The sequence below is a fragment of the Numenius arquata genome, chromosome 16 (assembly GCF_964106895.1).
Source record: "Numenius arquata chromosome 16, bNumArq3.hap1.1, whole genome shotgun sequence".
Lineage (NCBI taxonomy): Eukaryota > Metazoa > Chordata > Aves > Charadriiformes > Scolopacidae > Numenius > Numenius arquata.
The window spans coordinates 14,246,370-14,259,478 of record NC_133591.1 but is presented as its reverse complement, the minus strand read 5'-3'; the positions used below and the strand labels follow the sequence as shown (position 1 = coordinate 14,259,478).

The 13,109-nt window shown below is 43.2% G+C and overlaps 1 protein-coding gene across 1 annotated transcript in view; it reads right to left on the bottom strand.

The window, feature by feature from the left end:
* Positions 1–12,790, bottom strand: part of FBXW8 (F-box and WD repeat domain containing 8) — a 57,309-nt gene extending 44,519 nt beyond the window's left edge. Inside the window, exons 1-4 of the mRNA XM_074159676.1 lie at positions 12,488–12,790; positions 9,318–9,422; positions 2,079–2,243; positions 940–1,028 (exon numbers count right to left, since the gene is read on the bottom strand). Coding sequence (XP_074015777.1) covers positions 940–1,028; positions 2,079–2,243; positions 9,318–9,422; positions 12,488–12,790 — 662 coding nt within the window. The remainder of the gene's footprint in view (positions 1–939; positions 1,029–2,078; positions 2,244–9,317; positions 9,423–12,487) is intronic.
* Positions 12,791–13,109: the final 319 nt, after the last annotated feature.

Sequence of the window (13,109 nt, the reverse complement as noted above, 5' to 3'; positions counted from 1 at the left end):
GCCCCTTCCCTTGAGATATTCAAGGTGAAGCTCGACGAGGCCCTGGGCAACCTGGTCTAGTTGGGGGTGTCCCTGCTGACTGCGGGGAGGTCGGACTAGATGACCTTTGGAGGTCCCTTCCGGCCTGGACCAATCTATGAATCTATGAGCATACCATTAATGTGAAGCTCAACCATAAAATATGGAAGTCTGGTAAATTAACTAACAAAGTCCCCTGACTGCCCCCAGGACGGTATTGGTTTTATTTACTCATGTGACAACTTCTGGAGGGCTGCTAATTCCTGAACCTGGAAAATTCAAGCAGAATAGGGTAAAGCCCTACACCTACTGGGACAGTCATGGTAACCGCTTCCAAGAGTTTGGGAGGTCCTCAGAACTGTATTTAAGAGCGTAAACCAAATAAATCAAGGTCCTTAAAAAGCTTTATATCAGGAAAAGAGAAGTTTGAGCGTCTCTGGTTTTTGGGTGTTTTTTTTTTCCCAAGATTGTCCTTTAAATAATCACGGAGAAAAGTAACAGGCCTTCTAAAGTTTTCTTGCCCCACAAAGTATCCTTGCAATTTAAGAAATTTTTATGGAAAAAAAATAATAAAAAGAGCATTTTTCAGTAGATGTGTACAGCATTTAATACTTTCTAAATGCTTCCACAGCAAAACAATAGATACAGTTCATCAGAAAGCACTCTAGTCTTTACAAGGGACTACACGCATGTGAGATGGCTTTTTGAATAGTACAATAAAAATTCATACTGCTGAAATGACTTGTAGATAACCATCATTATCAGTCACTTTCAGGAAAATCTACCTCACCCACAAAGGAACTGCAGTCAGAAGAATTCACTTTTGTTGCCCCAAAAGGCTGCTTCTTTTGAATTTGTTAAAAAGCAGCAGAGATCTCAAACAGTGAGGATTAAACACACGTGACGCAACCTCGTACTCACCCAGCAACAACAACGCCATCACAAGAATGTACATCACACAGAATTTTTCCCAGCTCGTACTGCAGCTGGCTCACGGCACCGATGCGGTTCTGCACAGAAAGACGAGACAACGGCGTTGGGATCACAATACATTCATCGAACAAGTTAATTTGCTGCGTCCAGGAAAACTCCAAGCTTTGCTATTGCTACTGATAAGTCACAGTGCAGCTGAGAGGGAAGACCCTTGAGGTGCTGGAGCGGGTCCAGAGAAGGGACGTGAAGCTGGTGAGGGGTCTGTAGAATAAGTCTTATGAGGAGCAGCTGAGAGAGCTGTGGGTGTTCAGCCTGGAGAAAAGGAGGCTGAGAGGAGACCTTCTCACTCTCTACAACTCCCTGAAAGGAGGGTGTAGCCAGGGGGGGGTCGGTCTCTTCTCCCAAGGAACAGGAGATGGGACAAGAGGAAATGGCCTCTTGGATATTAGGAAAAATGTTTACACAGAAAGAGTTATTAAGCATTAGAATGGGCTGCCCAGGGAAGTGGTTGAGGCACCATCCCTGGAGGGATTTAAAAGACGGGTTGACAGAGTGCTTAGAGACATGGGTTAGTGATCGTATTTTTTATCAGTTAGGTTGATGGTTGGACTTGATGATCATAAAGGTCCCTTCCAACCTAGACAATTCTATGATTCTATGATCTATTTTATGCTTGCCTCCTGGAATTTTTACAGACAGAAATGGAGAAGAAAGAAGCTATCACTCTTCATTATCATTCATAATCTTTAGGTAGAAAACCAGCTATCATTAAAAAAAAACACACGGATTTCTTTTAGCGAGGATATGTAATGAGCAGGGGAAGGAGCCTTCATTTTTAAGGCTGATTCTCATTATCGAGGGATGCTCGAAGTAAAACCATCTCTCTCTCACCACATCAATGAAGTAGCAGCGCAAACAGAAAGACTGGCTCCCAAAAGTAATCAGTCACTGGGAAAAAATGGTATTACAACTAAGGCAAAGTCTCATAAATCCTTCAGCAGCTTTCCCCTTTTAACTGGCAAAAAGAAGCTGCAGTACAGAAGACCCAACTTCTCACTACCACTTGCTTGAACCAGGTTCCCATTTTTTTACAGCATCTGGCTCCCATTAAAGAAATTCCCTTTTACCTTCCAGTTGGTTTTCAGAGCGCGCTCTTTCGCCCGGCAGTTCTTGAGGGCGAGCTTCCAGCAGGAATGATCGGAGATGCTCGTATCTAACAGGTATCCTTCCTGTTGGCACAACCGGTACCACAACACTTCATCTTCCGCAAGGACCTTCCACGTCCTGCTGACCTAGAAATCAAATTTACATATATATATAGCATAAAGTTATACACAAAAATTAGATTTCCTTTCCAATTATTTAAATAATGCCTGAAATATACACATATAAAGCAATACAAGCCTGCACTGAGACTAAACTCTTTTCTAAACAAATATACTACTGACAGTGTGGAAAAAAACCTCCTTAACAAAATGCTTGTTTTCAGTGGATTCTTTTGAAAATAACTGAGTTTCTTCTCCACTAAAACTCCACGCAACACAGATACCAGTGTTTTGTGGCCATACTGCCACTCTGAAATGTAAGCGCATTAGAAAGTTTTGAAGGGAAAAGGAATTTTTGAAGGGAAAAGGAATTTTTGAAGGGAAAAGGAATTTTTGAAGGGAAAAGGAATTTTTGAAGGGAAAAGGAATTTTTGAAGGGAAAAGGAATTTTTGAAGGGAAAAGGAATTTTTGAAGGGAAAAGGAGCAAGAAAACAATTAAGACAGCATTGTAAGTTTAGAGCAAAAACATGAATTTATTTTCATATTTGTAGCTAAGAAAACCTCTCAGATCACACCACAGTATCTCTAAGGTCCTACTGACAATGCCTGATTAGGTGTATGACATTAGTGATTTATAACCTATTGTATTACAGTATGCATAAATAGGAATGAATTATTAAGTTTTTCAAGTAGCCTCTAGTTGCTGTCCATTTCAGAGAGAAAAGCTTCATCATAATCAATTGTGGGCTTTGAATTAAAGATTCAAGAGGTAAGAGCCAACTTAAGTAGCGTTTGTTCTCTGTAATTCCTAATTTAAAAAAAAAAACAGATGTAACCGATGAAACTGCTACTGGTGAAAGCAGCAATCAATTGTACACTGTTTCCAGAAGATTTAAAAAAAAAAAAACACCTTCTTAGACTGACATCATCTTTAACAACTTACAATTAAGCATCTAATGACCTTTTCAGTCCCAAGATTACACCAAGAAACCAGGTCTCCCATTGATACAAACTCTCACAGAAGCATCTCTTCATGTTTACTTGCCATTCGTTCCATGTTTACCCAGGGATAAAACATGGTACAGTGGGGTGAAAGATGAATATTAATTGTTTGCTATTTTATAAGACTAATTTCCTTTGTATTTTATCATTGCTGTGCACATCTTGCTTCAGACTTCTTAAAACCACAGCTTTCAAATAGAAAGCATAGCTTCACAAAATTATATATAATAAGGAATACTTAAAGTATGAGATCCTTCTGGCTGGTGCAGATTTGGAAGAAGTCCCTGCAGAAGTCAAGCCGTTGGAGCAACAAAGCGTGCAGTGAGGCTTAGAGAGAGGTTAGGAATAGAAAACAACCACCCTCCCTTAAATATATCAAGTAATCTAGGAGTTTGTAAGACCGACCAGTGAGAAACACCCCCAAGGTGGCACGGAGACAGCAGCTAAGGTCCATAAAGCAGGTCAGGCCCATCGACACCAGGTATTCTTGGGTCCCAGCAAGTGCAAAACCATCTTACATGATCCCAAACCTCCTCCCACACTATACAGTCCCCAAACGGTGGGACGGTAACTCCTGCACAAAGCAGCACTGATCTCCCCATGAAAGATTTGTGAAGCTTCAGGTGATCTTGTTCATGGGGTGTTGCCTGTTGGTCTTGCTGTAAAAACACACGTGTATCCCTACTGGTCTCAAAAACCAACATCCCACCAGGAATTGAGAATTGCATCATAAGACTTCTCTCATGACCTGTTTATTACAGGGAAAATTAAAAAAAAAAAGTTTAACACAAAAAATATTTTCGCTCTCTCTACAACTCCCTGAGAGTGTAGCCGGGGGGGGTCAGTCTCTTCTCCCAAGGAACAGGCGATGGGACAAGAGGAAACGACCTCAAGTTGAGACAGGGGAGGTTCAGATTGGATATTAGGAAAAATGTTTACACTAGAAGGGTTCTTAAGCCTTGGAATGAGCTGCCCAGGGAAGTGGTTGAGGCACCATCCCTGGAGGGATTTAAAAGACGGGTTGACATAGAGCTTAGAGACATGGGTTAGCGATCGTTTTTTTTATCAGTTAGGTTGATGGTTGGACTAGATGATCATAAAGGTCCCTTCCAACCTAGACAATTCTATGATTCCATGATTCTATGAAAAGAGGGATGGACCAAGTAACGTCCATATGTTTTTACGATTTGAGACCTACACACAAGAGCAGGTCTCAAACAGGAACATCCAAGACCAGCAGAACTAATATTCCAGTTAGTCCTCAGTTCAAACTAGCAGACACACACAATCCCCTTCCATCGTCAGACAAAGAAAACAACCTGGATAGGGCAATCAGAATGCCTTAAAAATGACAGAAACAGCAGAAGACAGAAGAATACACATCACCCTGTAATAAAAACGCAGTGCTCAAATGTTCTTGTCCCTACAGGGACATGCTCAGGAGGTTCAAAAGCTAAAAAAAAAAAAAAAAAAAAAAAAATGGCAACCCAAATTTCAAACCACTACAGTTTAGTGGGGAATTTGCTCTCAATTTGATTTAAAAGTAATACAAATCCACGTATTATTGGTCAAAAAAAAAAAAAAAAAAGAAAAAAGAAAAGAGGGGAAAAAAACCCCCAGTTTTTTGCTGACACACCGAAAAAGCAGCTGTTCTGCAGGAGTTGGGCAGCTGACAGTAAAGGCACCTCTGCCCCCCTCCCGGAACAGCAGCCCCCTTCTGCTGACATTGAGGGGACAGGCTCACACACAAGCAGAAGTAAACAAAGCCAAACTACATCAACTTTTGCCTTGCTTTTAAAAAAAAAGTAAAAAAAACCAACCCCAAACACCCCCCCCCTGCTCTGGAGTTTGCCAAAATAGACAATGTTGCACAGGCCTTTCTAGTTTTCAAGGTCTTAAAAGCATTTTATAAAGACAGTAAAAAAAAAAAAAATAAAGGGGGGGCACTACATAAAATTTAGACTGCCTTTTCAACTTGCATGAAAAAACATTCAAGGGGAATAAAGATCCTATCCTATTATGATTTTTTTTTTTTTAAATCAAATTACATTGAATCCCGCTGCTTTACAAGCCTGAGTTTCCAAAGGGTCCCTAACGCAGCCTTTTCTTAATGCACCGAAACTGGCACGACAATCCCTTGTAAAAGCCCCACTGAGTGAGCCTCAGCTGCAAGAAATCTCTAATAAAAGTGTCTCGAGCATTTCACTTTACAGCACCACTGTGAGCCGCCGCATTAAAACCAGCCATTGGCTCCAAGTCAGCTTTATTAGATCTGCTTGACTTAGAGTTTCAGGTGAGGCCCCGAAAGCCGGAGCGTTACGGCTTTATTTATACGCACCCATAGGTTCTGCTTGTTGGAGAGTAGCTGAGACACGCAAAGCTCTTATTAAACTACAAACATCATTATTTCCAAATCTACGCAAGGTAGGAACTCCAACAACTATCAGTGACAACATCTTAAAGAGCTGTTTATAAATTTAGAGCCCCCAATTTAATTTTGTCTTGAGCGTTCCCGGTATTTTTTTACTACAGTTCTCAACTATTCTCAGCAAAGAAACGATGGTTTCCCCTGAGTTCCATACAGGAACAGTTTTATATCTTATAGTTCAGCAAGTAATAATGTTCTGAAGGACTTCAAAGGCTTTCGTTGACATAGGTTTTGCCTTTGGGGGATTTATTATTCCCCCCCCCCTCCAGGAAAAAAACAACCCACAAACCACCTCTTCCATCAAATCCTAAATTTCTCCTAATCCTGTCTAAATCAACTGGCTCAAATCCTAATGAAGGTTTATTCATCCCTCTCCATCTGATAACTGTCTTTGTTTCATTAGGTTTATTTTCTTCCCCAGTCACACAAAGACACATTCAAGGTTCACTCGCTGAAGCCAGGGGCCTCAATTAGAAATATCTGGACTTTCAATTCAGTACAACACGTAGCGCCAAATGGTATTTAATCCAAAACCATCCAGATGCACATTTACCAGGTGGAAGCTGCTCATCTTTTCAATTCACAGCCATAATGTTATTATAAGTCTATTCCTGAGCCCAGGATATCCTTAACCATCCGTTTCTCTGCCCTCTCTCTCTAAACTGATTACGGATACTGATTACCCATATACCGCCTTGATGCAAAAGCATGCTCAAAAGGATACATGAGATTTTCTTTTTTAAAATGTATAAACACTAAAAGCCTAACAGTTCGACAATTTCAGAAGCTCTGGAGGAAAGCATCTGAAATTCTTGATCTATGCAAGACAATTAATTCTTAAATTCCTAGAAACAGACTCCCTTGTCCTAGATACATACACAATTGTTGTGTTGGTAAACATCTCTAAACCATCTCTCAGATGGAACTGTTAACAGTTCAAGGCAATTTCCACCGATCCCTTCGGAAATAAAACTGCCTCAACATTGCCAAAGTTCAGTACCTGCTGTTGAGAAGTACTTCACATCCCAAAATGCAGTTTACGCAGTCTCTGGTAACAACTCTGAGTATATGGAGAAGTTCAGAGATTAGACTTTATGACAAAGCTGAGAGCTTAAAGGACTGCAGGTATCAATAGTCCCAAAAAACACTAGAATTTCTGATGCGTTTCAATCTGTCACACTTGTGGTGTCCCAAGGGATTGGTTTTCTTTTCCATCTCCATCACGAACAGGAGGAAGGACCGACTGTTCTCAAACATCACAGAAGTCACAAGAGAGTTGCTCTTAGAATAAATATTTCTTTCGATGGTCAGAACAGAATCAAAAGTTACTCACAGGGCTGGCAAAAAGCAGAGGGAAAATTTTGCCATTCCTCTGGACTGTTCTGCTCACACATTAAGTCCTGGATACCTTTCTCCTTGAATTACAAACATGGGATACCAACAAGGACTGGATGCTGCTGAATATCGCACAGCTACAGCAAACCCACTACAGCTCAGGAACTGATGACACCATTAATTTACACACTGCACATGGCTTTCGTGTTTCAAGTGCCATACGGATAGTTGTGGTTTATAGTACTAATTCCAAAAATCAAAGAAAAGCTGTGGGGAAGAGGGGGAGGGGAACCTATCAGGGTGAAATTAAAGTTCTCCAGAGCAGTCTGTGGTGTGATTAAATCTCAACAAGGCTCCGCAGTCAGGCTACTTTACTGTTAGTCGGTTACCAATTTGGCATAAAGAACTAAGCAAACAGGTTTTCTCCAAAGGCACTCACATAGTTCATGATGCCAATTCCACTAACTGGCCCAATTTCACTAAAATCCCAAGGCGCCTTAATAAAAAAACCTTTCTACGCTAACACCGTAAAGCAGCAGGGCTTTCCATTTAACAGAGGAGGGCTTCCCCCCCCTCAAAAACAAAATCACCAAGAGAAAAATGAAAACGGTATTTGTTTTTATTGCTTTGCTTTTTATTTGAACACTTAAAAAGAAGCCAGTTCTGCACTAAAAGCATTGGATATTCATCTCACTCGGAAAGCCTTGTAAAAGCCTGGGCATGTGCTCAGCTACCTGTCAGCTGCCACGTAGGATCAACTGACTCGGTCTTAGAAAGTGAATGAGAAAAGTGGAAAATTTTCTCAGTGTTAAACACATCTTACGAGAACAGGTTCAATTCAAAGACCAAGAGAAATAAAGTGCAGCCCAAGCGCAGAGAAAAGAAGCGGCCGCTCATCAGCCAATCTTTTTACTATGCCATGAGGTAAACTGATCATGCCTAAGGAAAAAAAAAAAAAAAGACAGAGAAAGAATAACTTTAAAGTAATCCACTTCAAAGATGCAATCCTGTTCCATTTCATGGGATGCAAACTTTACTGATAGTATATCTCTACCTCAAATGACAGAAACTTGAGCATATCTGAAAGCTTCAGTCTCCTGGACAGCACCAAAAAATAATCCCAGAGAATTTTTTTCCGCTGCAACAGAAGCCCTGCAAGAAGAACTGTTTTTCTTCTAACACTCCTTGCTCTTAAAAGGCATCAGCAAGTCGAAGATTTAAACAATAACTACCTGTAGCCATTTAACACTCTCACTTGCTCATACTGAGCATTAAAAGCCCAATTTCATTTCAACGCACGTGCCATTTGGATAATACCTGTGTCTCACTTACCATCCACAGCAAAGCCATACCCTTTCTGTCGCTTCTCAGTTTTTACAAGTTAGCATTGCTTTCTCTGACAAACAGCCCAGGGCATGGTTCGAGTGTAACACAAAGACTGGGTTTGGTTGGATTTTTGTGGCGTTGCAAGACATGCTTTGTACAGAAAAGTTCAATAAACACCAGCCTGAAACACTAACCAGTGGCCGTGGGAGAAGCTGGCAATGAATATCCACAATATTCTACTCTGCCTCCCAGGGTAATCAGCACTTGCCAATTAAGTTTGCTTTGGAGACTCATTCAGAGAGGAGGTTCATCATTCAGTGTGTGAAGAAAGGAGATAGTGAGGTTCAATAGCGTGGGCTGAACAGCCCTAAGTATAGTCAGGTGCGTGTGTGTGTTTAAGTTAGTAAAGCTACTTGAAGAGACAGGCAGTTTACAACTACACATAAATTATGGACCACATCTGAGTAGAGACTGACAAAAGCATTAGTATCACCACAGAAAAATAGAAAACCCTTCCCAGGGGCGGGGAGGGAGGGAGGAAACGAATGTCATTTAAGAATTTAGACTCACGTGAAATTACTGCAGACAAAATGTTACTACTCCAATTTTTATGGTTCAAGTCACACACTGAAAAGTGTGGGGAAACAGCTTTTTCTGCCGTGCCCTTAACACTGCAAAGTGTTAAGTTCTAAAAATTACAGCAAGATGCCCACTTGTTTCTAAATACAATCACTTGAATCAAAAGATCTTTGCAAGTATTTATTTTAAATTTTAAGGCTTTGCTTTTGCCCAAGCCACTAATGTTTTATTTAACTCTACTCAACTGCAAGCTATAAATCCAGCTCATTTACTGTTATTTTTTCAATGCAGCTTTGGAAGTATTTCCGAGAAGTAAAAGCACAATCAGCTGGGCTACCACCCATCTTCCCTGCATCAAGGTGTCTTGTTTCTTGAGTATTTCTGCCAATTTTACGAGGTATCAGAGAAGCAAACTGCCAGCAGCGCTTACCTGAGCGCACCTTCCCAATTCAGCCTTGCCCAGGTACTGAAATATCTTCAGTGCCAGTTCATAAGGCAGCTGGATATCAAAGAAAGGAACCTCATTTATTTCGTTCTGGAAAGAAAACAAAAAAAAAAAAAAAAAAAAAAAACGAAAAAAAAAAGAGAAAGTAGTTTGTTAGGCTTTTTTAATGCACAGCTAGATAGTAGCAAAAGTTACCATAGTAGGAAGAAAGGATGTTGTATCCTCATTGCCATCACAGCTCCATTAAAAAAGGTAGAAGTAATGCTGCCTCTCCATCCCATAATGGCACAACATCAGAGAGACCACCCTGGCATGAAGGTACCCGAGTTACTCTTTGTCCTCCCTGGGTCATACCAGGTAAGGAATATTACATGGTTACGTGGAGATAAAAGCCTTACGGTCCTCTTCAATTTGATTTATCTATAGTCAGATGGCACAGAAAGGCCAGACGCAAGGTCCAGCAGAAAAGTTTCTCTAAGGTTTCAGCCTTAAAAAGACCAAACAAGTGAGCACTTTGAAGACATATTCCTATTATTATTAATTTCACTTACAGGATTCCAAACTAGATGATGGAAAATGAATGACTATTTTGATATAAAACTGAATGGAGAAGACATTACAGTTTGTTTCTGCCTTTCATTAGTAACATAAAACTGTCTTTTTAATAAGAAATGTGCTGGAAGAGTTGCGGTTTAACTGATTAAGTATCTCAAAAAAAACGTAGAACCAAAGAATCCATCACTTAGCTAACAGCTAAATGCTGCATGTGTACTTTTCCTAGAGGGTTTTTTGTTTGTTTTAATGACATAATTATTAAATCTTCTTCCTGTAGTTATTAGAATCAGAATTTCATTATTAATTTATTGCACCAAGATTTGTCCTCTCCCTCATTTCTGTCTGGATATTCCAAATTTTTATACTAGGTCTAACAGAGAGCGAGCAGAACAGCCCATTCTGACCATTTCTGTGTCACCCATTCTGAAGTTTTGCTCTCTACTGTTTTCTCCTGGTGCTCCTGAACACCTGATCACTCTCCATCAATCCCCAAGCACAAATTTAGCTGCTCAGCTAAAACCTGTCTCCATTGTTTGCTGTCAGAAAGTCAGGATCATCCCCATCTCCTCGCGCTGCTCTGACCCCGATACCTTTGGTTTTTTTGCAGGTCTCCTCGACAACTACTCCTTGCTCGTTTAAACCTGCGGTGCCAAACAAGTGGCAAAATAGGCAATGCTGGGTTTATTTAAGTGCAGTTACACAGGAAAACTATTTTATAATACGGTTGCATGGAAGGTTTTAACGCAAACGGCATTCACAGAATCACAGAATGTCAGGGGTCAGAAGGGACCTCTGAAGATCATCTAGTCCAACCCCCTGCCAAAGCAGGTCCACCCAGAGCAGGTTGCACAGGAGATAAAAATGTTTAGACAGCACAAAGATGGGCAATGTTCCCATTAAGCCTTTTAAGCAAGAGTCTACAAACACCGATACCTTGCACTTTATTTTAAAGTTACTTAAACTAGCTCCTGTTTACCCTCCTGCTCTCTCCCTTCTCAAAGTTGCCCTGCACAAACAGCCCCTTTTTGTCTCCTTTTCCCCCTCCATGCTCTCTGCACGAGGACCACTGGCTCCGCTCCCTGCTGTGGATCTGCAAGAAGATTGTTTGCTTTGATGCGATTTAAATTGCGTCTATTTCCAAAAGGGACAGCAAAAAAAAAAAAAAAAAAAAAAAAAAAAGAGCTCTGAGAGCACATCTCCATGGCCACACGCAGACAGACCTCAAGCTGGCCAGATGTGAACCAGCTTGGATCCAGGAGCCGCATACAACCATTTCAGAGCCTCACACTGCCCAAACAAATAAGATGAGCCATTCGGCAAGGCTTATTAGCTCCAGGCTTATGAGCTCAGCCACGGCCCTGCCATGAATATATCGCTTCCAAATTGGAGTTGACTCACGTCCAACCAGCAGAACCTGGTCTGTCTGCATGTACCCAAAGGTGTCATCGGCAGGACAGGCTGCCTACAGACAGACCGGTACAGACACAACAGTCAAGGCTGAAAGGGGAGGGGGGGAAGAAAAAACATATTTTTTAACTAATCTGCAAGAGTATTTACAGCCAAACCATAAGCATGAGCTTGCGACAAAGCACAAGCAACGGCTCGCACTAATTCCATTTCATCCTAATGCAACCTTAGCATTAGAGACAGATGAAGGTCTTCCCTTCCTCCATCCCAAAAATTCAGGCAGCTTCTCTCCAGCGCAGCTCTCGCCGCTGCAAACGAAGCCGTAACGTGAAGTCAGCACCAGCCTATCTAAAAGTCTACTGGAAAGAATCCAAAACTCAAATACTACCATTCCCTCTGAGACAGATTTGGGCTCCTGTGTGCTAATGGAGCACTAATTCTGTAAATGGATTAATTTGTGCCTTGCAGACAGAAATTTAATCTGCTCCTTTTAATTTTTTTAAGCAAAGAGTAATTAGTCACAGTTAGGTTAGCGAGAAGCAAGAAAATGGGTTTCCCCCCTAGTTTTTCTACGCTGTAAATAAAATCTCTATTGCATTTAGAGGAATTATCAAAATAACTTTTATCTGGTTCAGAACTGTATTTAAAACTATTTCCAAATTAACTCCTTTATTTAAAGAATTAATACTTCTTTTCTTACTACACTGCAAAATATCCTTAATTACTGCACCTGCATCAAAGGGCCTGAATAAGCAACAAAATATTTTTTTAAGGGGAAAAAAAAAAAGGAAGAAAAGTAGAATTCTGAGTGTTAAACCCCTGTAAGACAGAATATATTCAGAAGCTTTCTGGTTGCCCAGAGAAGCTGTGGCTGCCCCATCCCTGGAGGAGTTCAAGGCCAGGTTGGAGGGGGCTTGGAGCAACCTGGTGTGGTGGGAGGTGTCCCTGCCCAGGGCAGGGGGTGGCACTGGGGGGGTTTTAAGGTCCCTTCCAACCCAAACCATTCTGTGATTCTAAGCCGAGGTTCTCAAGAAGCTCAGGGGAACCTCAAACTCAGCACCCCCATTCTGTCCCCATCCCACAGACGGGCCCTGCTCTGCTCCCCTCAGAGCGGCCCCACCGAGGAGCTCCCCCCCCCGGCCCATTCCCCGCCCGCACCGGGGCCGCCGCCGGCCCCCCGGGCGCAGCCCTACCAGGTCCCGGATGAGCTGCCCCAGCAGGTCGTCGCTGTCGCCGCCTCCGTCCCCCGCGGGCTCCTCGGTGGGGCGGGCGGGCGACGGGCTGCGGCAGGTCGGGGCGCCGCCGCCATCCAGCAGGCCGCGGGCAAGCGCCAGGTAGGCCGGCTCGCCCGGCTCCGCGCTGCGACGGCTCTCGGGCTGCTCCGCTGCCGCCACCGCCGCCTTCTCCTCCTCCCGCCGCCGCCGCTTCGCGCCCCCCGCCAACTCCTCCCGCCAGCGGCGGCGGAACAGCTCCAGCTCCGCCGAGCCCTCGGCCATGGCGGCGGGGCCGGGCCCGGCCCAACCTCCCACCGGCCCGGCCCGGAAACCGCCCCCCGCGCCCGCGCGTTCCGCTGCGCGAAGGTTCCTACTGGCGCCGGGGCGGGCCAGGGTCTGGCTGACAGGGGCCGCCGGCCGCCATCTTGTGGACCCCGGGCGGGGGTTGGTGAGGGGGCTGCCCGCACATGAGGAGCGGGCCGGGGGCTGAGGGGCCTGCTGGCCGGCGGCCGCCGCCCGGCCTTGGAAAACTGCTGGTGGAGCGACGGCCAGGGTGAAGGCAGCATCATAGATTCATAGAACGGTTTGGGTTGGAAGGGAC